The sequence below is a fragment of the Squalius cephalus genome, assembly GCF_949319135.1.
Source record: "Squalius cephalus genome assembly, chromosome: 11".
In the NCBI taxonomy this organism is placed as follows: domain Eukaryota; kingdom Metazoa; phylum Chordata; class Actinopteri; order Cypriniformes; family Leuciscidae; genus Squalius; species Squalius cephalus.
In genome coordinates, this window is record NC_137132.1 from 17,129,888 (window position 1) to 17,153,742 (window position 23,855).

Sequence of the window (23,855 nt, forward strand, 5' to 3'; positions counted from 1 at the left end):
CTCGGGTTTAATGAGCACAAGAAGTCAGCGCCAGATTGGGACATTGGCAGCTTCACCTTTCTACAATGGAAGAGAGTAAAGGTGCGTCGTCCAAATGGAGTAAAGAAAAAAGAAAAGAAAAAAAAGTTAACATAGGACTAATAATTGCTTTAAAAATGTGAGCTTAGTGGAAGCGTTGAACATCCACAGCATGCATGTCAGATGATGAAAAACAAACAGTGAGATGAAATTATGCTGTCATATTTACATCGAAAAACAATTAAAAGCTGTGCTGTAAAAAGAAAACTTTTATATCGTTGTTTGTAAACTGTGGATAAAGTACAACATAATTATATGATTGTTGGAAGTGTTGAAAGTATTATGTGTCTTTTCATGAATAGACACTATTGTTTATCTGACTTGTTAGTCTTGTAAGAATTAGTCAAAATGACTGTATACATGAGTATGTTTAAGTCAGACATAATCTTACACTGTAATTTGGTGAGTCATATCAGGATTGTATAGCAGCTGCCATTTCCCAACACCCAGAAATCCCTGGGGCTCAACAGCTCCTTGGGAAGAAGTTATAGTTGTGTCCTAGATTTGTCTCAGTCACATCCTTCTCTCATGTCAGTGTTGCAATACCTGTGCGGGTTATCTCTATCACTGATCCCTCCTCTGATAAGAGGTCTTGCATGAGCATGTGAGGTCTTGCACTGGTCCTTCTCAGCACTACTGATCCTATTCGACGCGACTTCTCGCCACTGAGTATCTTAGATCAGATAAGGGCGATAGGAGAGAAATGGTGGCTGCGTAAGATACAATAACAAACTGCCAGGGTGAAGCATGACATTGTGCCATTCCTCTATGCGCCTGTTGCTGATCCTGAGAGACATTTACAGCCCGTGCCTGACGTAAAAGTCTGACATCATTGCAAGATGGAAATCAGAATCAGAATCAGAATCAGAAAGAGCTTTATTGCCAAGTGTGCTTGCACCCACAAGGAATTTTTCTTGGTACTGAAGCTTCCAGTGCACATATACAAATACAAATACAACAAGAAACATAGTAATACAAATTCTAAGAATAAAAATATATAAAAAATAAATAAAAATAGTATAAAAGTAAAAAAGTAGGGTCACAGTTGGGTTTAGTCCGAATAAACATTTACAGATTATGAACATATTTACAGTATTTTGAGTAGTATGAATAATATAAATATAAATATCACCTGAGTTAGAGAATATTGCACTAGACAGTGGGAGTATTGCACTTACAGGCATATTCCTTGGGGGCATGTTAAGTGTTCAGAAGGGAAATGGCCTGTGGAAAGAAACTGTTCCTGTGCCTGGATGTTCTTGTGGCCAGTGATCTGTGTCGCCGTCCTGACGGTAACAGTTCAAACAGGTGGTGTCCAGGGTGAGTGGAGTCTGTGATGATTTTACCTGCTCTCTTCCTCACTCTGGAAGAGTACAGGTCCTGGAGGGTTGGCAGGGGGGCACCAATAATCCTCTCTGCAGTCCGGACTGTCCGTTGTAGTCTCCTGATGTCCGATTTGGAAGCTGAACCAAACCAGACAGTGATGGAAGTGCTTAAAACAGACTCAATGATGGCTGAGTAGAACTGGATCAGCAGCTCCTGTGGCAGATTGAACTTCTTCAGCTGGCGAAGGAAGTACAGTCTCTGCTGGGCCTTTTTCACAATGGAGTCAATGTGATTTGCCCACTTCAGGTCCTGAGAGATGGTAGAGCCCAGGAACCTGAATGACTCCACTGCTTCCACAGTGCTGTTCATGATGGTGAGTGGGGGGAGTCCTGGGGTGTTTCTCCTGAAGTCCACGATCATCTCCACTGTTTTGAGCGTGTTCAGCTCAAGGTTGTTATAACTGCACCAGACAGCCAACTGTTCAACCCCCAGTCTGTAAGCAGACTCGTCACCATTTTGGATGAGACCGATGACAGTGGTGTCGTCTGCAAATTTCAGGAGCTTGACAGAGGGGTCTTTAGAAGTGCAGTCATTAGTGTACAGGGAGAAGAGCAGAGGGGAGAGAACGCACCCTTGGGGGGCGCCAGTGCTGATGGTGAGGGTCCTGGATGTGAGTTTCCCCAGTCTCACTAGCTGCTGCCGGTCCGTCAGGAAGCTGGAGATCCACTGACAGATTGAGGATGGCATGGAGAGCTGAGTCAGTTTGGCTGTGAGAAGATCAGGGATGATGGTATTGAAGGCCGAACTGAAGTCCACGAATAAGATCCGTGCATAAGTCCCAGGTCTGTCAAGATGTTGCAGGATATAGTGCAGTCCCATGTTGACTGCATCATCCACAGACCTGTTTGCTCTGTAAGCAAACTGAAAGGGATCCAGCAGGGGTCCAGTGATGTCCTTCAGATAGGCCAACACCAGTCTTTCAAACGACTTCATGACCACAGACGTGGGAGCGACAGGTCTGTAGTCATTAAGTCCAGTGATTTTAGTTTTTTTTGGGAACCGGAATGATAGTGGAGCGTTTGAAGCAGCAGGGAACTTCACACTGCTCCAATGATCTGTTGAAGATCTGTGTGAAGACTGGGGCCAGTTGGTCAGCGCAGGCTTTTAGACAAGCAGATGAGATGCCGTCTGGGCCTGAAGCTTTCCTAGTCTTCTGTTTTTTGAAGACTCTGCTCACGTCCTCCACGCAGACCTTAAGCTCAGGTTGGATGGCAGAAGGGGGGAGGAGAGGGGTTGCAGGAGGTGATGGTGGATGTGTGAAGTGCACATCAGAGCGGGTGTGAGGTGTGAGTCTGGGCTTCTCAAACCTGCAATAGAATGCATTGAGAGTGTCAGCCAGTTGTTGATTCTCCACAGATGGGGGGGATGGTGATTTGTAGTTGGTGATGTTCCTCAGGCCTCTCCAGACTGATGCCGGGTCGTTGGCTGAAAACTGGTTTTTCAGCTTTTCAGAGTAGCTTTTTTTAGCAACTCTGATCTCCTTTGTCAGTCTGTTTCTGGCCTGGTTATACAAGATTTTATCCCCACTTCTGTAAGCATCTTCTTTGGCATGACGAAGCTGTTTGAGTTTCCCAGTAAACCATGGTTTATCATTAGTGAATGATAAGAATGTCCTGGTAGGAATGCATGTATCCTCACAGAAACTGATATATGATGTTACAGTATCTGTGAGCTCATCCAGATCGGTGGCTGCAGCTTCAAAAACAGTCCAATCAGTGCAATCGAAGCAGGCCTGTAGGCCCTGCTCTGCTTCGTTGGTCCATCTTTTTACAGTCCTTATTACAGGTTTAGCTGATTTCAGTTTCTGCCTGTAGGTCGGTATAAGATGAACCAAACAGTGATCAGAGAGCCCCAAAGCTGCCCGTGGGACGGAGTGATACGCATTCTTTACCGTGGTGTAACAGTGGTCCAATATATTACTGTCTCTGGTAGGACATGTAACATGCTGTCTGTATTTTGGCAGTTCACGGGAGAGATTTGCTTTGTTAAAATCCCCAAGAATGATTAAAAGAGAGTCTGGGTACCTTTGTTCCATTTCAGCTATATGTTCAGCCAGCTGTTGTAGCGCCGCGCTCACACACGCGTCTGGAGGAATGTAAACATTCGCGAGAATGAATGAGGAAAACTCCCGCGGCGAGTAGAAAGGTTTACAGTTTATGAAATGCACCTCTAAATTAGGAGAGCACATCTTCTTCAGTGTTGTTACATCTGAACACCAACTTTCGTTAATGTAGAAACACAATCCACCACCTCTCGTTTTCCCCGTTAGTTCCGCGATGCGATCCGCTCGGAACAGCTGGAAGCCCGGCAGATGTAGTGCGTTGTCCGGTATGGCTTCACTCAGCCAGGTTTCAGTGAAGCACAGAGCAGCGGAGTTTAAAAAATCCTTGTTAGTGCGGGTGAGGAGAAGAAGTTCGTCCATTTTGTTAGGAAGAGATCGGAGATTCGCAAGATGAATACTGGGTAGTGCAGTGCGGAGGCCACGCTCGCGGAGTTTAACCAGCGCGCCGGCGCGCTTCCCGCGTTTGCGTCTGACCGCGCGTTTTAACAACACCGCTGCCCCTCCAACGAGAATGTCCAGTAAAACGTCTGAGTTATCAAAATCTGTAAAAAACTTGTCTGGTGTGTGTTTCCTAATGTCCAGAAGTTCGTCTTTGGTGAAACTGATAGGAAAAGAATGACTAAACGCAGAACAAACGAACAAAAACAATACAATGACTGGAGAGCTCCACACCGAGGCAGCCATCCGCGGCGCCATCTTGATTTTGGAATCATATCCAAAATCAAATCATATTTGGATGAAAAAAAACAGCTGCTTCAGAGTCATAAACTTGCACAGAATTTCCAGCAAACTTTGAGTCATATGTTAAAAATATGTTGCAAGATTAACTCTTGAAGAAACTCTGCTTTTCTTATAGCAGCACATTTTTTAGATCTGTCTAGATCAAGATGACTTGTGGAAAAATGAATAGATAACCTATTCCTTAGCATGGCATCTTCCTCTTTGACTCATGCGTGTACAGCTCTGTTATGTAAAGTTGATGAGCACATGCCCAGTGTGTACAGCTATAAATCACCTCCGCTCTCCCGCGGCTTCCAGTGTTTACAGTAAACAGTGGGCTGGAATGTAAAGTTATTTCAGTCCGTTGGCCAGGACTCATTGTAGTGGTTGTGCCACAGACCGTTAGGCCTACCCAGAGCCCCCCTGTACCTCATTATCTGATCAGGCCTGTTTGCTTTGCCTGGGTTCTGTTGCAGCTCTTCCCTCCACCCACAAAAGACAAACACAGACACAAACACAACAAGCCCACTTCCTCCAGATCCATTATGTCCCTCTTTTCACCCTTAACAGCAAACTCTTGAAATCCAATCAGCCCCCATTTTGTCTATAGACTGAATGAACATGACAGGACGCAAGGTCAGTTTGGAAAGGACAAGACATTGAACTCTTATGAAGTACAGGGGGGAATTCTCAAGGGAATTACCCCCTTGTTTACTATGTTGAATTGAGTTTAGCCATTGTATTTAAATGAGAAGGGAGGATTCCAAAATGTTTTGTCAGGCAGCCTAATTTGATATTTTTTTTTTTTGGTATTCAGCAAGGATGCATTAAATTGATCAAAAGTGACTGTAAAGACAAATAATATTACCAAAATGTTTTTAAATTTCCAAAAAACATTATTATTTTCAACATTGATAACAATAATAAATGTTTCTTGAGCGCCGAATCAGCATATTTGAATGATTCTGAAGGATCATGTGACACTGAAGACTGGAGTAATGATGCTGAATTTCAGCTTTGCCATCACAGGAATAAATTATATTTTAAAATATATATAAAAAAGGTGAACAGTTATAATAAACTGCAATAATATTTTACAATTAACAATCAACTATTTTTGATCAAATAAATGCAGCCTTGATAAGCAAGAAACTTCTTTCAAAAAATCTTACCGACCCCAACCTTTTGAATGTGTATATTAAAGATACTAAATGTAAATATTTTATAAAATATAAAATAATATATTTAATAGTGTATTTTATATACATTTTATCTTTCAGTATATTTATTAAATAATTAAAAAAGTTAATATTAAATATAAAAAGTAAATTATAGCATTTAATAACATTGAATCAGCCTGATTACATTATGTTGCACCAACGAAAGTCATTTTTGTTTCCTAACCAACATTCCAGCAACATAAATTTGTCTGTCCCAACTGAACTCAAAAACGCTGCATGATGCAACAACTTGGTTTCTGTTTCTGCAGCAATGCATTAGGTAACCCAAAATCTCACTTCTCATAACGGTACATTAAACATCAAATAATATGTTTAGATTGGATGTGATTGTGATCTGCAGTTTCACATTCAGTGCGGACAGACAAATTGCTTGATGCTGGAAACTTGTTAGGACAGTTTAAACCGCATATTGTAAATCTTTGCAGTGCAAACAGGTACTTTAAAACCTTAAGAGTGCAGTCTTTATACTGACCTCAACCACCACATTCTGAACCCAGTGAAAGTGAGACAGAAAAAAAAACAAAAGGCGTGTCTGTTCCTCTCTGATATAGCGCTGGTGAGACAGTGGGACAAGCTTGAGCTGGAGTAATGTGAGCAGTGGCCTTTATCTGTCAGGAGAAAAAAAAAGTGAGGAAGAGTGAGTGAGAGAGAGCAGAGACAGAGCACTGTGTTGTGAAAGTGGAGATTAATACAAATACAGTGGAAAGAAGGAGGGGGAGCCAGGATAAAGTGGAGCTCTATCTCTCCTCCTCTTTTCTCTTGTTCCCTCCCTCTCTCCTCCCTCCCCCGGACTCCAGGAGTAGTAGGAGGTTAACGTGACTGTGAGAGCTGTACTTTAAAACAGCACGGCGGGCAGAACACACTCACACACTCAGACACACTTACAGCAGGAAAATCATACTGAAAACACAAGGTCTGTAAACACTATTTCTACTGAATTTTTTTTTATGCTGAGTGAGCTTTAAAGAAGTTTTCATTCATTCAAATAGGAAATTAAGTTTGTTTCTGACTGAGTTTTGATTCCACAGGTCACTGTTGTCATTTCCTCTGGATTTCTATATGGATTTGGGACTTTAAACAATTTCAAAAAGGAAATATCAGAGACAGATCTCAATTTGTTGTTGGACTGTGAAGGAAGATACCTGGACTCACAGAAGAGATGGACGCAGGCCCGTTGGCATCAGTGGCCGAGGGCTCCCCGGAAGGGGAGACGGTTTGTGCAGCTTTGGCCCGCTATGAAACCACATTGCGAGATGCCGTGCGTGAGATCCACGTGGACGTCAGCGCTTTCAAGCTAGGCATCGAACGGAGACTGGAAGAGGCAATCCATGTGAGCGGACCTCTAGGCCGAGCCGTGGCGCAGCTGCAGCAGGAGAACCGGCAGCTCAGGGGTCAGTTAGAGGCCTTGACCCGACAGGTAGAGATGCTGACTGGGTCGGTGTGTGACAGAAGCGCACTTCTCACAGGAGGATCAGCGCCACCACAGGCCAACAGCAGCACCGCAGGGCATCAGTCTCCACCGTCTGCGGCCCCCAGCATAGCAGCTCTGACCGGCTCCGCCAGCGGCTCTGCCTCCAGCCCCACCACCACACGTTTCTCCAGCAGAGCCACCTTCTCTGTCACCAGCAAAACAAACGTGAGTAGACATCTGCAAGAATGAGTGGAAGCGTGACCTCGAGTGAGGTCATTTTGTGGAACTGGAAAAAATGAAGTGATGTGAGAAACCTTATGTTCGAAAACTAAATATTTAGACATATAGAGAAGCCCGAAGCTGGAAAACGTATACAAACGAACTGAATGTTTGTAAAAGCAGAAGACCTTTGGCGCAGTCTCTGACAAATGTGGGATGAGGTTTAGATCAATTTACAGTCGTTTACTGCCACCATTTCGACCTAGTATTATGATGAAGTTAAGCCACATATGGCCATGCATTATGGTTATTGTACCACAGTTAAGGGTGTCCTTATAGGCACAAAGCGAATAAACAATTAGACCACCAAGTAATATTTTTTGGATGTTTACAAAGGCGACACAGAAGCTGCATCTTAAGTGGCTTAGCCAATGAGCTCACTGCACAACCTTCAATTATTTGGTCAGTATTGCTGTAGCAGTTGCAGTTCTTTCAAAAACCCTCCTCCTTCCCCAGCTCCACCTGTATAGACCTGCTATTGGTAATTCTTGTACACTATATTGTACAGCAGCAGCATGTCTTACTTGCTCACAACAGTGTGTCATCAATTTATTGGCAGTAGCAAGCCCTGCACTTACTCTGCAGCAGCAATAACCAACAGCAGCAGCAGCAGCAACAACAGCAGCGTAGCAGATCTATTCCGCCAGTACCAAATCAACATCGTCATACCCATTACCATGCCAAACACTCCGAGAGTTGACATGACAGAACTAAATTAATAAAATGATCTTATAATAAATATGGAATTATGGAAATAAATTAAGGTGGCTCTGATGCTGCATTTCATTTACACAGAAACAAAGCAGCATATTTTATGCAACGCTGTGCGTTTACGCTTAATTTGGAGCAGGAACAGAGCCAGTTTCACTCGGAGCAACCTTCACTTGCCTGTCTAAAGACTCAACCACTTTGAAATGCTCAAACAACCCAGATGTTTTGACCATGAGGCCATTTTAGCAGATGACATTCATTCAAAGCATGTTTTATTTGATAGGTACATTTCATAGTTTGCATATTTATACTGTAAACCCCCAAACTCTATTCAGGATTTAGAGAATTCAGCTCTATTTTTAGGAGACTTTCTACTGAGTTGAACCTGTCACCAAAGCCTTTGCAGCCTTTACAGCTGCTGCCTGTGACATGAAAACTCAAACATCATGCAGTCGTCACTCATTAATCTAGAGCTCTGTGCTATGGAGTATAAAAATACTATCATTTGCATAGCATTCAAATTACATTGGCTTGTTTCATAAGGTCTTGTTTTACATTATCAGTAGCTGGGAGTGCAGTTGATTTAGGCTGTGAGTGAGAGTCAGTAGAGACAAGGAAGGCTGTTATCTTCCCTGCCACATCCACACCTGCCAACCGCATAATGAGAGAGCTGCATTCTGGGCTTGTAAAATACTCAGAGACTGTTGTGGCAGGTCTTCGGAGCACTCCCTTTCAGTCCCAGCCTGCAGGAAAAAGTGAGCGAGAAAGACTGGAAAAAAGACCGCGAGACTCCACGTGGGGATGTGTGCTGGCCTGCCTCCACATGGCTGTGCTGTGAGCACCTGCAGATATCATGAGAATCACGCTTTATCTCACGCTCTTCCTCCTAACTCTGTCTGTCTATGATTCTTACAGAGCCCTGTTGTACTTTCTGTTCTTGGGAAATAACAGTTTATCCCGGGCTCAATCTCAGACTGCCGCCACTGTATCTGTGGCATTTGTTCTCTGTGGATAGTTCTCCCAACTATCATTTTGTCTCACACAAAACACTCCAGTCTCCAGTCCACATCATATCTTTATCACTTTCTCTCCCTCTCCGTCTTTCTTACTCTCATTCTATGATTGGCCTCATTGCAGTTCATAGTCCTCTGGCAGGTTTTATAGTTCAAATTTAGTTCTGAATTTAAACTGAATTTAAATTAAGGTAGCAAACAAGATGTACAATTGAAATTCAAATTTTAATGTAGTAATAGCAATTCAAAGAAATTCATATCAGTAACTAAAAAAGTTTGTCAAGATTTAGATGGATGGATGGATGAATGGATGGATAGGTAGAACCATAGATAGATAGATAGATAGACAGAAAGACAGATAGACAGACAGATAGACAAACAGACAGATGGGCGAGCAGACAGTCAGATAGATACATAAATAGATGATTTGATGGATGATGTATGGATGAATGGAATGATTGATTGATTGGTTGATTGATTGATGACAAAAAGATACCAGCTTCACTATGTATGTTTATGCTGCGTTGAATTTTCCGTCAAAACTTTAAATGCACATGAACGGGATCGTGCTGTGTTGCTCTCTCCTTTCAGAGTTCATGCGGCCAGCGAAATGCTTTTGCTCTGTCCTCACTCTGTGCTGGCTCCACAGAGAAGTCCTGCACTGCTGTTGCCAATTACCGCAGCATTTCTGTGGTTTCAATGGACCATTGTGTCGACATTCTGCCTCATTTGAAGTACGTTGGGTGAGTCAGGATTTGAAGAACACCCAGGACACCTTCCTCCTTTCTTTCTTCACCAAAATGTGATGTAGGTGTAGCCCTGCTGGCTCCTCTGGAGTCTCTCTTGCTCGGAGGACAGGTGCTTGGCTGGGAAGGGAACCACACCTGTGGAGCGTGGTCTCACCGCACGATCACACTTGGCCCCGAGCACAAAGACTCTGCCCTTCATTACTGCCGATGTGAATAAATTGTTTAGGGGTCAGTGGGTTATCTTTGATTCTACTGTGCCTCAATATAGTCACTGGCACTGCATTGAAAATGTCAGATACTTTGACTCCCGCTGTGTTCGGCTGTGCATCTCCAGGGCAAGTGATTGGGGTGGGAGGAAGATAAGATTTGCACGGCTGTTATCTGTGGAAACTCCGTTAACGCACATTTAAAATCTCAGTGAAAGGATATAAACACGCACAGATGCCCACAGACACAAATAAGCTAACAGATATTGGAAATATTTAAACATTAACTCTTAAAATGTTTATGCTAAATTAAATGCTGTCAATCCCAAATTATGAAGATTATAAGGCCTGGGTTTGGCCTCCGGATTCTTGCTCTTGTCTAAGAGTTTTTAGTTTTTTTTTTAGCTGCTCCACATTATGCTCCAAGTTAGCACTGCATCAGATTGAATGTTAGCAGGTGTCTTCTAGCATCTTGGTTCGGTTGCTAACCTGGTTGACTTGCTAACATGGTTGACAGTGGGTTTCAGAAATCTGTCAACTAACAATTTTGTGTTGTAGTTCTCTTGACAGTTCATTCACAGTTCATTTTTACACAGTTTTAGTCATTTTGTCTGTTGACGAACATATCCGTCAGTATTTTGTTATTTTGATTGATTTTAGTCAGTTTTACACAACTAAAATAGCATCTAATTTCAGCTGAATTAACATTTTAGTTTACGAGAGAGTACAAAATATATTCAAACATTTTGTGGTTTTACTAGTGATATTTTCATCAACATTGTTTATAATTATTGCCATGACACACTTTTTTTAATCATCTTTTTGTTGACAAAAAAAAAACCTTTATTGGCGAACATTTTCTTGAACCAAACTAGCCCTAAGAATTAAGATGTATATTGTTTTTACTGAGGAGCTCAAGAATGTGTATCCTTCTTTCCTGTGGTCATACTTTTAAAGAACTTTCAAACTGGCAAATAACCACTAACATTCATAATTTTGACGTACACCGTTTACCATGCTATGACATAGCATAAACATTTATATCTTTCCTGTCATGTTTATATACACCACACATCTGTAGCAAGGACCTTTTTTCCTCTACACACACACACACACCCCATGTTGCCAAGCATTACCAAATTACCATAATAGTACTTCAAATCCCACGTTTGGCTCTGGCAGTGTGAGAAACACCCTCCTCACTTTGGCTTACCTCACTCCAGAGTGCCAGTACATCTAGTTTTTAGTCCACACAGCCATCTAATATTGCCAGAGATGAGCTGTTTTTAAAACATGAAGCCCAGAATGGAATGTCGTTTGATCTGACGTGCTTTGCTTTAAATTCAGTTTTGATGTTGGGAATTTTCTAGGTTTGGATAGCCTACCAGGTAGCCAAGCAGGCCTCAGAAGGCTTAAAGGCTGAGCATTTGTTTGCAAAGATTCACTTAAGCGTCCAAATTTGCAAGGCCACTGGACTCCTAACTTTTATTTATGAGGCGAAAGTGTATGAAAATGCGCCTGTGTAGTTTCACACCTTAGCAGGAGGGTTTAAGGAGCTTACTCGAACATACTCATGTGTGTTTGTTTGCATGTGTTTGCCTGAGATATGCTTGATGTTTCCAGCTCGGGCTGGCCCAAAGCCAAAGCTCTCACAATGGAACAGAACGTTTAATCTCCTCCCGTTGCCCTGCCTGTATCTCCATGTCCAGCACAGATTCCTGGCAGAGAAGAAGTAGCAGAACAAAAAACCTTTGCACAGCTATTAATACAGTAGAGTGCAAGAGAGAGAAACAGAGGGTGAGAAAGAGGGAATGTGAGAGGGAGGGTGGAAAAGAGAGAATAGATTGTGGATGGGAGGCTAGAGAAAGGCATCCAGCCACTCCCATGCTGCCCCTAGCTCTCCTAATTACTTCCAGACAATGCCATGTATTTTCATCTCCATGGTTACAGGTTAATAATTCGTTGTTTACGGGATGACCTCACTGCCCCTCAGGAACCATTGTCCCACCTTGTAGGAATGCATGTGTGCAGAGAATTTAAGTGAGGAAACTCTAGTGAAGACCTTGCTTATCCACCGTGCATGGGGTCACATTACCACCCATGTGTGTGTCACTGGAGCAGAGTAAGGCTGCTGGTATCTCAGCTGGTGCTAGGAAGTCTAAACCAAGCTAAGCTCTTAGATATTGTGTGCAAACTGCTGTGTATTCCTGGAATGGTTTCTTTTCTCTCTCTGGCCTGAGGCGGTGTGTTTGACCACTGCCCAGGTCTGTGTTCTCCATCTGCAGGTGGGGCTTTAGATGTAGTGCGTCCCTTTAGGCTACAACCCATCAATCGCGCTGCAGTGAATCATATTAAAGTGGAATCACTGCATGGCCACGTAGTATTAATCTGTTGAGGTTTCTCAAGAGCCCAGGAGCTCCTACGTCAATGCGTCAGGACACACATGATTGTTTACAGATGAGTAATGGACAGTTTAGTTTTGAGTGCGCTACATGCGCACTTCCCACTATAAGGTTGTTTGGTAAACCAAAGAGGTGTACACACAGTCCTAAAATGTTCTTGTGTGGTAGCATCTAAAATAATCATGTGGACAGTAACCAGTGGTGGACGAAGTACTCAAATCAAGGACTTGAGTAAAACAACACATACCCTAATAAAATAATACTCCAACGAAGTACCAACCCACCACTGACGGAAGCAAATTATTTTTACTCCTTTATTGTAGTTAAGTAGATTTTTAAATATCTCTACTCTAAAAAATTTCTGATTTGTGAACAAATTCTTTCAAGCCAATTTTTATTCTTTTGAGAAAGTTCTTTTCAATTAATCATTTGAACTAGTTCACAAATAACATTGAATGATTCAATTGTAAATTCAACTGATCTGATTGCAGCAAAGAACTCAAAGATCTTTATATCAGTTAACAATGCAGTGATTCAATGATCTAGTGGAGACCTGATGTCTGATTTGTATCATTTTGAATGTATCATTCTTTTGAACCAACTCTTTTCAATGAATCACTTGAACCGCTCACAAATGTCATTAATTAATCCATTTGTGAATTTGAGTGATTTATTGCATCAGTTAACAACTCAGTTTCAATTCTGATTCAATTTTCCGGTCGAGAACTGCTCCAAGACTTGATGGCAATGTCCGATTTAGCTAGTTAGTTAGGCTAGTTAGTTTGAAATGCTTCGATTCACAAATACCATTGTTAAACTTACTGATTCAGTAATTTAGTGACTCTCAAGCTAACAGAACAAACTGATGAATTGAATTTGAATATGCTGACTCATAATTATTTATAATAATGTCATATGAACAAATCCACCTGATTACATTACATTACACCAATGAAATTAAATCAGAAGGTCAGATTCAGGGCTTGAATTTATGGCCCGAAGGACCATTTTTATAAGGCTTTTTACAATGTAATTTGTGAATTTGTGAGTATGTGGGAGTGAAAATGAAGCACACCCAACTAACTCCCTGAAAAATTCTTGTAGTTCACACACAGCTGAGTGTTCAAACGTCTCTCTCTGCTTCTCGGCGCAGGTTTTCTTTCCATTCCTGCTTCTGCTAGAAGAGAGAAATTGCAGGCTTTGTGGTGCTTTAAAAACAGGTGTTTGGGCTTCTTTCTGCAGGAACACTTGAGTTTGTGGAGGAAATTACAGAGCAAAGACCCTCACAAACCAGGCATCCCGTCCCCATTTGTCTCAACTTTATAGACTCTACATCTCTCTGATTTTCTAACAGCAGGAAAAATGACCCTTAAATTCCGGTCGGCCAAATTGGGGGCAAAAATTTCTCTAAATCACAAATTATACATTTGCTTTTCGCACTGTTGATTTATGCCTTAAACAGTATCCACTTTACGTTTTCTGATCATGACCCCCACTCCCAAAATTAACCCAGCAATTTTTACACTGGAAAAATATAAATAGCATTATCGGCATGGCTTATTAATACCAGAGAGGGCCTTGTAAGAGCTGGCTATCTGTAGGATTTGAGAGACTGGGGCTGGAATGAGTCCACTGAACCCTCCAGAGTTCTCCCACAAACATGCCCTCTATTGTTGTTTAGGTTCCATTCCATTCCCCCACCACCACAACGTTCCAAGAATCTCAAATGTCACAGAGACGCAAGAATATCCCCTCAGATACGTTTAAAATCAGACACTCACACACGCAGAGCTTCATCAAAACTGGCATTCATCTCTCTGATCATACACAGAGCAGCTCTCTGTTTTCTCTTGCAGTCACAATGCTCAAGCCGCCACACTCCCATCAAATCACTCAGAGATTATATACAATACAACCTTGTGATTATCCACTGGAAAAAATCTTCTTTTATGCACTCCAGCATTGCACAGGCAGGCTGCCAACACGCTGGGGAAATTCTTATTTTGCCGTAGAGGGACATTTAGACTCACATTAAAGGTTTTCTGTAAGGGGAGTCCATTGTCTGAAAGGATTGTACATAGTAACCACATTCATAGGCATTCGGTTTATGTAGGCCTATTGTAGGACAGCACAAATAGACTGAAGACTCCTCTAGGCCTTTTCTTGTCTCCTCACCTGCAGGAGTGATTACTGTGTCTCTGAAGGGGCTGCATTTAGTCTTCTAGTGGTCTGTTTTCTATAGTCTGGGAGGCGACGCTGCTCTCCACACCACCCTCATTGTCTTTGAGTGTCCTCACTTATGGAGGAACAGCACGTACAGGAGACGAGTGACCCTCCCTGAGGACAAAAGTATGGACTGTCCAGTTTTTTTCCCTTCTTTTGTGTGGCTTAAGGACTCGAGCTGAAGTTGAGCTGAACAACTAAACGTTTATATGTTGATGATAATTGATAATGAAAATAGTCATTTAAGTGAATCAGTTGAACGAGGTTACAGCAGTAGCAGTGAATGATTCAATTGTGAATTCTGACTGCAGAAGTTAACAACTCAGTGATTCAATGATTCGGAATCGAGGCCCAATGGCTATGTCCGATTAATGAATTAATAATTCCTTGAGCCGATTCTTTTCAATTAATCAGTTGAATCAGTTAAAAAAATTACAATAATTGATTAATTTGTGAATTCGACTTATCCAATTGCAGTAATTAACATCTAAATCATTCAGTGATTTACTTGAGGTCCAACATGAGCCAATTTTTTCCATTGATTAGTTGAAGCAGTTCACAAATAGCATTAAAATGATTAAATAGTGAATTCAAATTATCTGATTGCATTAGTTATCAAGTCATTGATTCAATGATCTGTTTGAGACCTGTTTTGAGATCCAGATTTGTGAATGAATCATTATTTTCAGATTGATATTGAAAATAGTCAAATTTAATTAGCAATTAGTCTTATCTTCATCCCTTTTTTTGGTATTTAAAAATCTATTATTAAGTAGGTCAAATGAATAATAGTGATAAAATGCTGTACTTTAAATACTTGAATGTACAACTTACACTTACATGTACATGCCTGTCAATCAAATGGAACATTTTAGATGTGTCATTTTAATCAAAACAATATATATATATTTTTTTTGGATGTTCATTTAAAAAATATTAAAATGAATTAAAAATGTTTAAAAAAATCATATCTTTTAATACGAATAGTAACTTTAATAAGAAAAATAAAAGCAAAATAAAAAATCATAGCAATACAAAACTATGTTCATACTGATTAATTAATCAGTTAATTCAAGAAATAATGGACAGATTAATCGGTTATCAAAATAACTGTTGCAGCCTTATACTAAAGTGCTTTTCCACATGTTCTGTCTCACCTCCCTATTTCCTGCACTTGTTTTATTGCTTCTCTCTATTAATGCGATGACGCATTCTCTGGGATTGGGAATGTGTTGTTCCTGGAAAAAAAAGAAGAGCAACTGGGGTGAGTGCATGCAGTTCAGTGAACATGTGAGATGGGTGTGGTAAGATTCCCCCCTACACCTCTTAATTTAGCCCAGGGACCGAGCAGCAGGTGACCTCTGTGCCAGAATAGTGCCTGAACCAATACATTTGGAAGGAATTTCAGATACAAACCTTAATGTCTGCAGGCAATGTTTTTATTTTTTTATCTTTATTTTTAATTCAGGCTGCCCAAAATCACTGTAATACAGGTCACGTGTCTGCTGATATACCCTAGAGACACTGACATATGACACAGTCCAACAACAGACGTTCGCACTGCAGCAACTCCAGCACTGGATTGAGCCAAGAACCTGCGTGTTCAGCCAGCAAATCAGAGTTGGATACGTTTCATGGCTGGGGTGAATTTTGTCTCCCCCTATCTCCTTCTCTCAATGGGACAGGCAGCTGCTCCCCTTCGACCGCACGCCCCTCCAGCATTCTTTAGATGTGATGTCACCTGGCCTCCTTCGCGCCAGTTTACTTACTCCTTGAGTCGCACTAAGAAGTTATTTCTCTTTTAAAATCCAATGCTTTCCTGATTGCGTGCCTGGTTTTTAATCCTTGTGTGTTTTGCATTTGCATTCATAAACAAACACTTCCTTATAGCCTGTGCACATTTGTTAGCATATTAGCATGTGTTTGCATGTACTAGTGATGTTCAGGCCACACACAAAAGAGCTTTTTAAAGTCCATTGATAAGCTGCCAGGTAATTAATGACAGTGCCAGAGATAACTAAACATGCACAGTCATTCTTTTGGTTTACATCCAGGCCCTAAAAAACTAGTCCACCACCCCCTTAGCCCCTTAGGAGACAATAGTCAATAGACTTTAATAATGGTTAGCTCATTGCAGCCGACGCCAAACATCTGTATCTGTATAACTATTTGATGGTTGAGGTCTAAAGGAAATGAAGCAAGGCGGCGAGCTTCATGTGTCAGTGTGTAACTTCAAGGCACTAATATCAACATGTGATCTTGCATTTAGGTCACGCAGAAAAGTGCATGGAGGGTAGAAGTGACTATTAAAGATTAAAATAGACCAGCAGCAATATCTGTATTGATGACCCACATCGGCCCTGATCCAGAGCATTGATTTCTTTTTAAGGGAGACTAGGCTTCTTTAAACATTACTGGTCTCCATAGTGAATCATAGTGAACCATCAATCAAATGTCTTTGATTAGATTACATCATTCATTTACTTTTGCAGAATGTGCCCTCCTGAAAAACACATTTGGAGCCACTTTGTCTCTTTTCATGTCTTTGATTGGGGTTTATTGGATAATCGCATCAGTTGTCTCATGTTCTATACCCTGTTTTGGTGCTCATCTACTTGGGACTGTGCCTCTTGTAAAGGATAGGGGAGCGCGGGGCACAACCTAACGTGGGGTTAGTTGTAACACGCTTGTTTTAAATACTTCCGCACATGCTTGGATGACGAAACTTTGTGTATTTACTAGTTGCCATATCAACACTATATAGAAAAAAAAAATCCGCCAAAATGATTTATTTTTTGGAAAATATCCATAGACATTTATTAAACCATAGCAAAAGTAAATTTCTTACTTAAGTTAATTTTTCATCTCTATTTTTTGTGTTTATTTAAAATAAGACAAATGTGATATTATTTTAATCTCCAAGATGTTATTTAACAGTTGAGATAGTTATTTAATGCTTTGCTAACTAGCAGAAGACACTAGCAGGGTTTAAATCCCAGTTGTGCAGGCGGGGGCATGTTGTAACACTGCATTACAATGTACCCCTATTAGAAATAGGCCTATGCTATTATATTCTATACTTTTATTAATTTTATTGAGAAAACGTGAGAAAAAAGGTGAATAAAGACTGTGAGCCAATGTTCAGAAATTACTAATTATTTATTTGTTTTGAATTATGTTGTATAGCTGTGTTTTCATGTGTTCGTAGTCAAAACTCAAAAATGAGTTTATATTTAATTATTAAAAATTGCCATTATTTTATATGAAAAAGTTTTTTAATTGTATTTTATTTAGAAAATATTTTAGTTTGTTTTGTATATTTTTTTTATTAGATCAGATAACATTTTAAGCTGTCATATGGTCATGTTACAATGTGCCCCTGCACATGTTACAATGTACCCCACCTATGGGGCATGTTGTCACATTTTACTTCCATTCTTTCGGGGTATATCAAGAAAAAAGTATATACTGTATTGATAAAACAAAAACACATAATTGTACTAGACATGTGGGAAATGAATGTGGGAAAAAATAAATACTCTGAACCATAAGTAGATTTACACAAACTGAGAAAGTCAAAAAGCGTTACTTTGTGCCCCGCTCTCCCCTACTTGTTTTAGGCGCACCAGGGATTGATATCTTTCTTTCATCAAAATTCTGGATAATACCAATAAGCTGATAATTATTTTTATGTTAAAGGGGCTATATGTAAGAATTGTCATGTATTAATCGCTTTTTGTATTGCCAATGTGTGAACAGCTTGTAGCAAAACTTTAAAAAAAACAAGAACTTCCCCGACTTCTTAGGTTGTCTAAAGCCTGTAGACTGATTTTTATGTGATGGACTCTAGCTGGTTTCGCCAGTAAAATCCAAAGGGCGTGATGGTCACACACACGCTTCCCGTTCAATGATATATGAAATGAATGCTTATACAGTGGTCAGGATAATGCCGAAAGAGCCATTCTGTAATGTCAATGTGTCATGCAAAGAAAAGGGATTCATTCAAACTATAGGCTCACATAGCCAGATCTATAGTCTATAGTCTCAAATATAGGCCTGCTTTATAATCAAACTATCATAACAGTGTGATTTTAATGACCTCATCTGTTGACAAGATGCCGGTCCCGTTCGCAAAGACCCGCCCCCCTTAGTTACTGTCGCTATGTCCGACAAGCTATGCTGCTCTCACGCCACACCATGTTCTCACGTAGTGAAAAATACATCGCGGAGCAGAGATGAGACTGACAACACGCTGACAGACAAGACAGACCAAGTTACTTTTCGGTTACTTTTGATATTAAACCTATTAAATAAAGTCTCACCTTTCAAATTTGGTCATTTTTTAAAAGAAATTTAAACGATACATACCGTTTTGTGGCTCTTAAATGTGTCTGACAGATCGCTGTAGAGCATCAGTTAAAGCTGCTCGTGAACCGATCATCTCTTCTGTCTAGTTCATTTCTAGCATCAAATAAACATGAATGAACATAAGAAGGAATGTTGTTTTAAACCGCGGAAAAGCGTCAGTACACACCGTTTTTCAAGTTTTCAAATCCTCCCATGTTAATCTGCTATCTCTCCTGACTGCTTTGTCGGACAAAATGGCAGATGGCGGATTATGATTGGTTAGATCGCCTGTCAATCAAGCTCAATGTCCACATCGCCATGATCAGATGCTTTCTTAACTGCCGCTTTTCTATATCGGGGCCTCGAATCAAATTCAGTCTCTTGTACGTTACATGTTGTGCACTAGCAATAAGTTGCTGGCTGCAGTTCACTTAATGGCCACCAGTGTCACTTATAACCAGAGTTTCTGAATTCTACATATAGCCTTTTTAAAGCATGGGACACACCAAGCCGACATCCAAGAACTAGCAGCGACAAAAGCTGACTGTGTTGTCGCCTCTCGTCGGCTGCATCTCGACCAAAACCTGATCTTGAACACACCAAAAGGACTAAAGGTGACGTACAGGTGCCAACGGTGCGAAACACAGAAAAAACTAAGCAGACCGAGGCTCAAAAATGGATCGACATAAAAAAAAAAATTGTTTTGTCTGAAAATAAATCCCTAAAAACTAAAATCAATCATTTTTATATGCTACACGTGACTTTAGGCATCACAGCATCATAATGTACAGTATAAATGGATATTGATTCTGAGATTTGCTAAAGATGACATTGAAGTGTTACTAAATTAATAGTCTTCTTAAAGATTAAACGTAAATGCTGCTTCTCTCTCTAACAGAGCATTGAGCGAGATGAGCCCATTGAAGTGGATCCAGCACCAATTCTCCAAGGCTTGGAGAATGGACACTTATCCTCAACAGGTATTACCCATAATCCCTTCTGGAAAGCCTATTCTATGTTCCCTTAACAATAGATAGACAGACAGACATTATACTGCTTCAGTTGTAACATATTTACATCCTCTATCCAATCAGAAAACTCTACTATGCCTTTGAGGAGAAACTCACCACCCAACGGTGTGTCACAGGAGCACTCGGCCCCCGTTCCCATGGCGATGCCACACCTGCCAATCACAGCAACCACCAAAGTGGCTGACTCTGCAGTTATGAAGAGTCCTGAGTCACCTGGTAGCCCGATGCAAGCAATGCCTTCAGCCATAACAGATTCACTGACAAACAGTCAGGTGGTCAGCAGCGATAACCAGCCACAACTAGAGTCTCCTGTTAATGCAGGTATGACTCCATCACAGCTTCACAGAGTGAGGCTACAGATGACTCTTTCTGCTGTCATCACCTAAAGGTGTGTGTTGTTTGTCTTGTGGTTACAGTGCCGTCTGTGAAAACATGGGCTCCAACTCCAGCCAGGACTATGGGTTCTCCACGGCTTAGTGGTAGGACAAATTCAACCAACTTCTTTGACTCGTATTCACAGCATGTGATTTTTTCTTACAGTCTGTCTCATTGTTTGTGTCATTCCATGTTTTGTCTTACAGAGAAAGCATCTTCAGCTCCGGCCAAGTCAGTGACTTACTCTGGGCTTTTCTCACACAATACAGACAGGTGGGTAGAGTGTGAATATACGTTAATGCAAATAGAATTTGCAATATTCTCTCACTTAGCAAGACAGTCTCATAAAAATGGTAACACTTTACAATAAAGTTCAATCTGTTAGCATTAGTTAGTTAATTAGTTACCATTAACTAACAACAAGCAATAGTAATACTAATACTTAAAGGGTTAGTTCACCAAAAAATTTAAATGTTGTCATCATTTACTCACCCTCATGTCGTTCCAAAGACTTTCATTCATCTTCGGAACATACAGTAAATGAAGTGTTACCAAAAATTTATAATATTTCACAGTACTGAAATGTTCCTCAGCCATCTCTCTCTCTTTGCATCAGGAATGTGGATATGCCAGGAGATTTATCTTTCGGCAGAGGTATTGAGCGCAGACGGGAGCTTGTGAGGTCCCAGACTTTACCTCGAAACATTGGAGCTCAGGCACGCAGGTCCATTTTTGAGAGGCTGGACTCTGAAAACAACAGGTAATGGAATCGTCCTGTTTGTCTGTGCGAGCACATGCTTTTTTAATGCTCTGCAAAGTCAATCCAAGTAAAAACCTCTTGCTTTATTCTTTCCCAACTCAGTCGACCCAAACCAGTGGATTCCAAACCAAAGCTAAAACGCTCTCAGAGCTTTGGAGTATCAAGTGCTAGCAGTATCAAGCAGATTCTTCTGGAGTGGTGTCGATCCAAGACTATTGGGTACCAGGTAAGATATTCCATAGACGTCATGGGACTTATCTCAAATCAGAAGAAAAAAGGGAGCTTTTCCCACATATCAACAAGGCCAGTGTATTAAAACTAAGAAAGGTTTAACAACACTTCAGCCTGATAAGATGCAGATTATCCTGCCTTAGGGCTTCCTATACTGTTATTTTAAGATTGAGCTCATTATAAAGTGTTTTCTGTTTATTAGCTTTAGCATATCAACTTTATTAACATCAGTAAGATTGTGAATGAACATTATGTGTGTGGTATTATGATTCCTCTGCATATATATTGTGACTGACTCTAGTGCGGCTTTGCAAACCAGCCCATGTGGCTCTAGTTAGAGATAGTAAATTAACGGTCAAGCCTAATTTAGTATCGAGAGAGCATTATGTAAACATGAGAACCAGAGCAGACAGCTGGCAAACACGCATGAAGATTTCGATTTCCTTCAGTGACAGAGACTGTCTTTGCCTGTCAGATTTGCCAGCTATACGAATGAGTAAATATAAATATTACTATAAAATACTATAAATTTCAGCATATGAAGATAAGAGCCAGACAACAATAAAACATCAGCTCTGACAACCACAAGCAGTTCTGCAGAATCTCAAAGGATGGCATTGTTTTTCTATTCCTTTCGGTTACTCACTGATCAAGAGGAACAAATTCATTATTCTTTTCCGTTTTAGTTTTAGATTCATAAATGCTTAATTGATTTTAATGCCTGCACACTACTCAATTTTGCATCATCACAAAATAAATGTTTATTTATTTATTTATTTATTCAGTTTTAGTTATTTTAGAACATCAAGTTAAAGTAAATGAAGATGAGAAATATTGACTTATCATCTAGCTGAAATAAAATAAGTTTAAGTTTTATTATATTTTACTTTATTTTAAGGTGTGTGTATATATATATATATATATATATATATACACACACACACACACACATATATATATATATATATATATATATATATATATATAGGCTATATATATATATATGCACAATGAAATCAGGCACATTTATTATGAGTAGAGTAAGTATATAAAGCCAATTTTGACTTTGTGTTGATGGGTACAGGGGCAAAACCCCAGTGTCCTGTGACATATAATAGCTTCACTCTCTCCCGTTAATCTGCAGAACATCGACATTCAAAACTTCTCATCCAGCTGGAGTGACGGCATGGCATTCTGCGCCCTAGTCCACTCTTTCTTCCCTACAGAGTTTGATTACAACGTCCTGTCCCCTGCCGAGCGCAAACATAACTTCGAGCTGGCATTCAGCACTGCAGAGTAAGTCACTGGAATGGAGGCGACTCTGTTCACCCTTTAGACAAGGGCATTGAGATGTCGACACTTCATCTCCTTTATCTCTTAAAGTTGAGTAGTTTGTCTGGTAATACTTTATTTTAATATGTCCTTGTTACACATGTTACATGTATTTACTATAGTAATAACTATAAATTAGGCATAATTACATGCAACTAGCCCTAAACCAAAGCCTAATCCTACCCTAACCCTATAGTACATGTAGTTAATTACTATTACTCAGTACTAAAATGTACAATCACACTGTAGCGGGGACACATTCAAATAAAGTGTAACCGTTTGTCTTAGTGTCATCCCTTTATCATACTGAAACTATGACTGAAATACATACTGTTTCCAAAGTTTGGGGTCAGTAAAATTTTAGGTTTTTTAAGAAATGAATAGTCTGCAAGGATGCATAAGATTGAACTAAGTGACACTAAAGACATTTGTAATGTTACAAAAGATTTCTTTCAAAATAAATGCTTTCTATTCATCAAAGATTCCTGATTAAAAAAAGGATCACGTTTTAAATTGTAATTACATTTTACAGTATTACTGTTTTACTGTATTTTGATACAATAAATGCAGCCTTTTCAAAAACATAAAAAAATTGAATTGACCCCCAAACTGTAAAAACGTGTGTATTTTTTGCAGGGTATTAAAGGGAAATTCTGTCATCATGTTTCAAAACCATAATGAATGTCAAAAAAAAGCCTGCATATAAGCAAAAAGATAATCCATATAGATCATGCGCTATATTCAATCTTAGTCACTATGAAAAGAGCTCTGTGAAGATTCTTTCAAAATCTCCTTTTATGTTCAATGAAAAAGTTTGGAACATATTCATTTTCATTTAAAAGCGCCAATAAGGTATTAAAAGTCTTTAAATAGTAATGGACCAGACAGATGAGATGTGAACTTGATGTGACCCGACCTTACGACCTGAACAGAATGATTCCACAATGCAAGTTGACGCAAATCATCTGCAGTTGTGCTACACATCACCTCACAGTACGGCACAAAAGATAATGTTACTTAGTTTCCGATGAGTCTGAGTCTAGGGTGTCCGTAACCGGCACTTTAAACCAGTAAAGCAATGCATGCCAACAAATCCCAGTTGAGCTCAGAGGAACCTCCCCTTTCCCTCAACCGGCTACTTGACAGCCCTGCTGCTGCATGACATCATTCTCCCAGTGTCCCAATTCCCACATCCTGAAATATTTACATAGACCTAAAACTGCACTATTAACGTCATCTGAACATATGTATTACAGTTACCATAAACTTAAATAGTCAGCAGACATGGAGAATGAATA

General features: G+C 40.2%; 1 protein-coding gene across 6 annotated transcripts in view; it reads left to right on the forward strand.

Annotated features, from left to right (window-relative positions):
- smtnl (smoothelin, like) overlaps positions 1–23,855 on the forward strand; it is a 40,848-nt gene that overhangs the window by 16,033 nt on the left and 960 nt on the right. For 4 of the 6 annotated variants that reach the window (XM_079886955.1, XM_079886958.1, XM_079886957.1 and 1 more), the window contains 9 exons: positions 6,285–6,400; positions 6,516–7,123; positions 19,727–19,808; positions 19,923–20,180; positions 20,276–20,338; positions 20,441–20,507; positions 20,851–20,994; positions 21,097–21,220; positions 22,370–22,521. In XM_079886955.1, coding sequence (XP_079743081.1) covers positions 6,647–7,123; positions 19,727–19,808; positions 19,923–20,180; positions 20,276–20,338; positions 20,441–20,507; positions 20,851–20,994; positions 21,097–21,220; positions 22,370–22,521 — 1,367 coding nt within the window. In that variant the 5' untranslated portion in view covers positions 6,285–6,400; positions 6,516–6,646. Of the gene's footprint in view, positions 1–6,038; positions 6,401–6,515; positions 7,124–19,726; positions 19,809–19,922; positions 20,181–20,275; positions 20,339–20,440; positions 20,508–20,850; positions 20,995–21,096; positions 21,221–22,369; positions 22,522–23,855 lie in introns of those variants that run through there. The other 2 variants (XM_079886959.1, XM_079886954.1) reach the window with 2 other exon arrangements.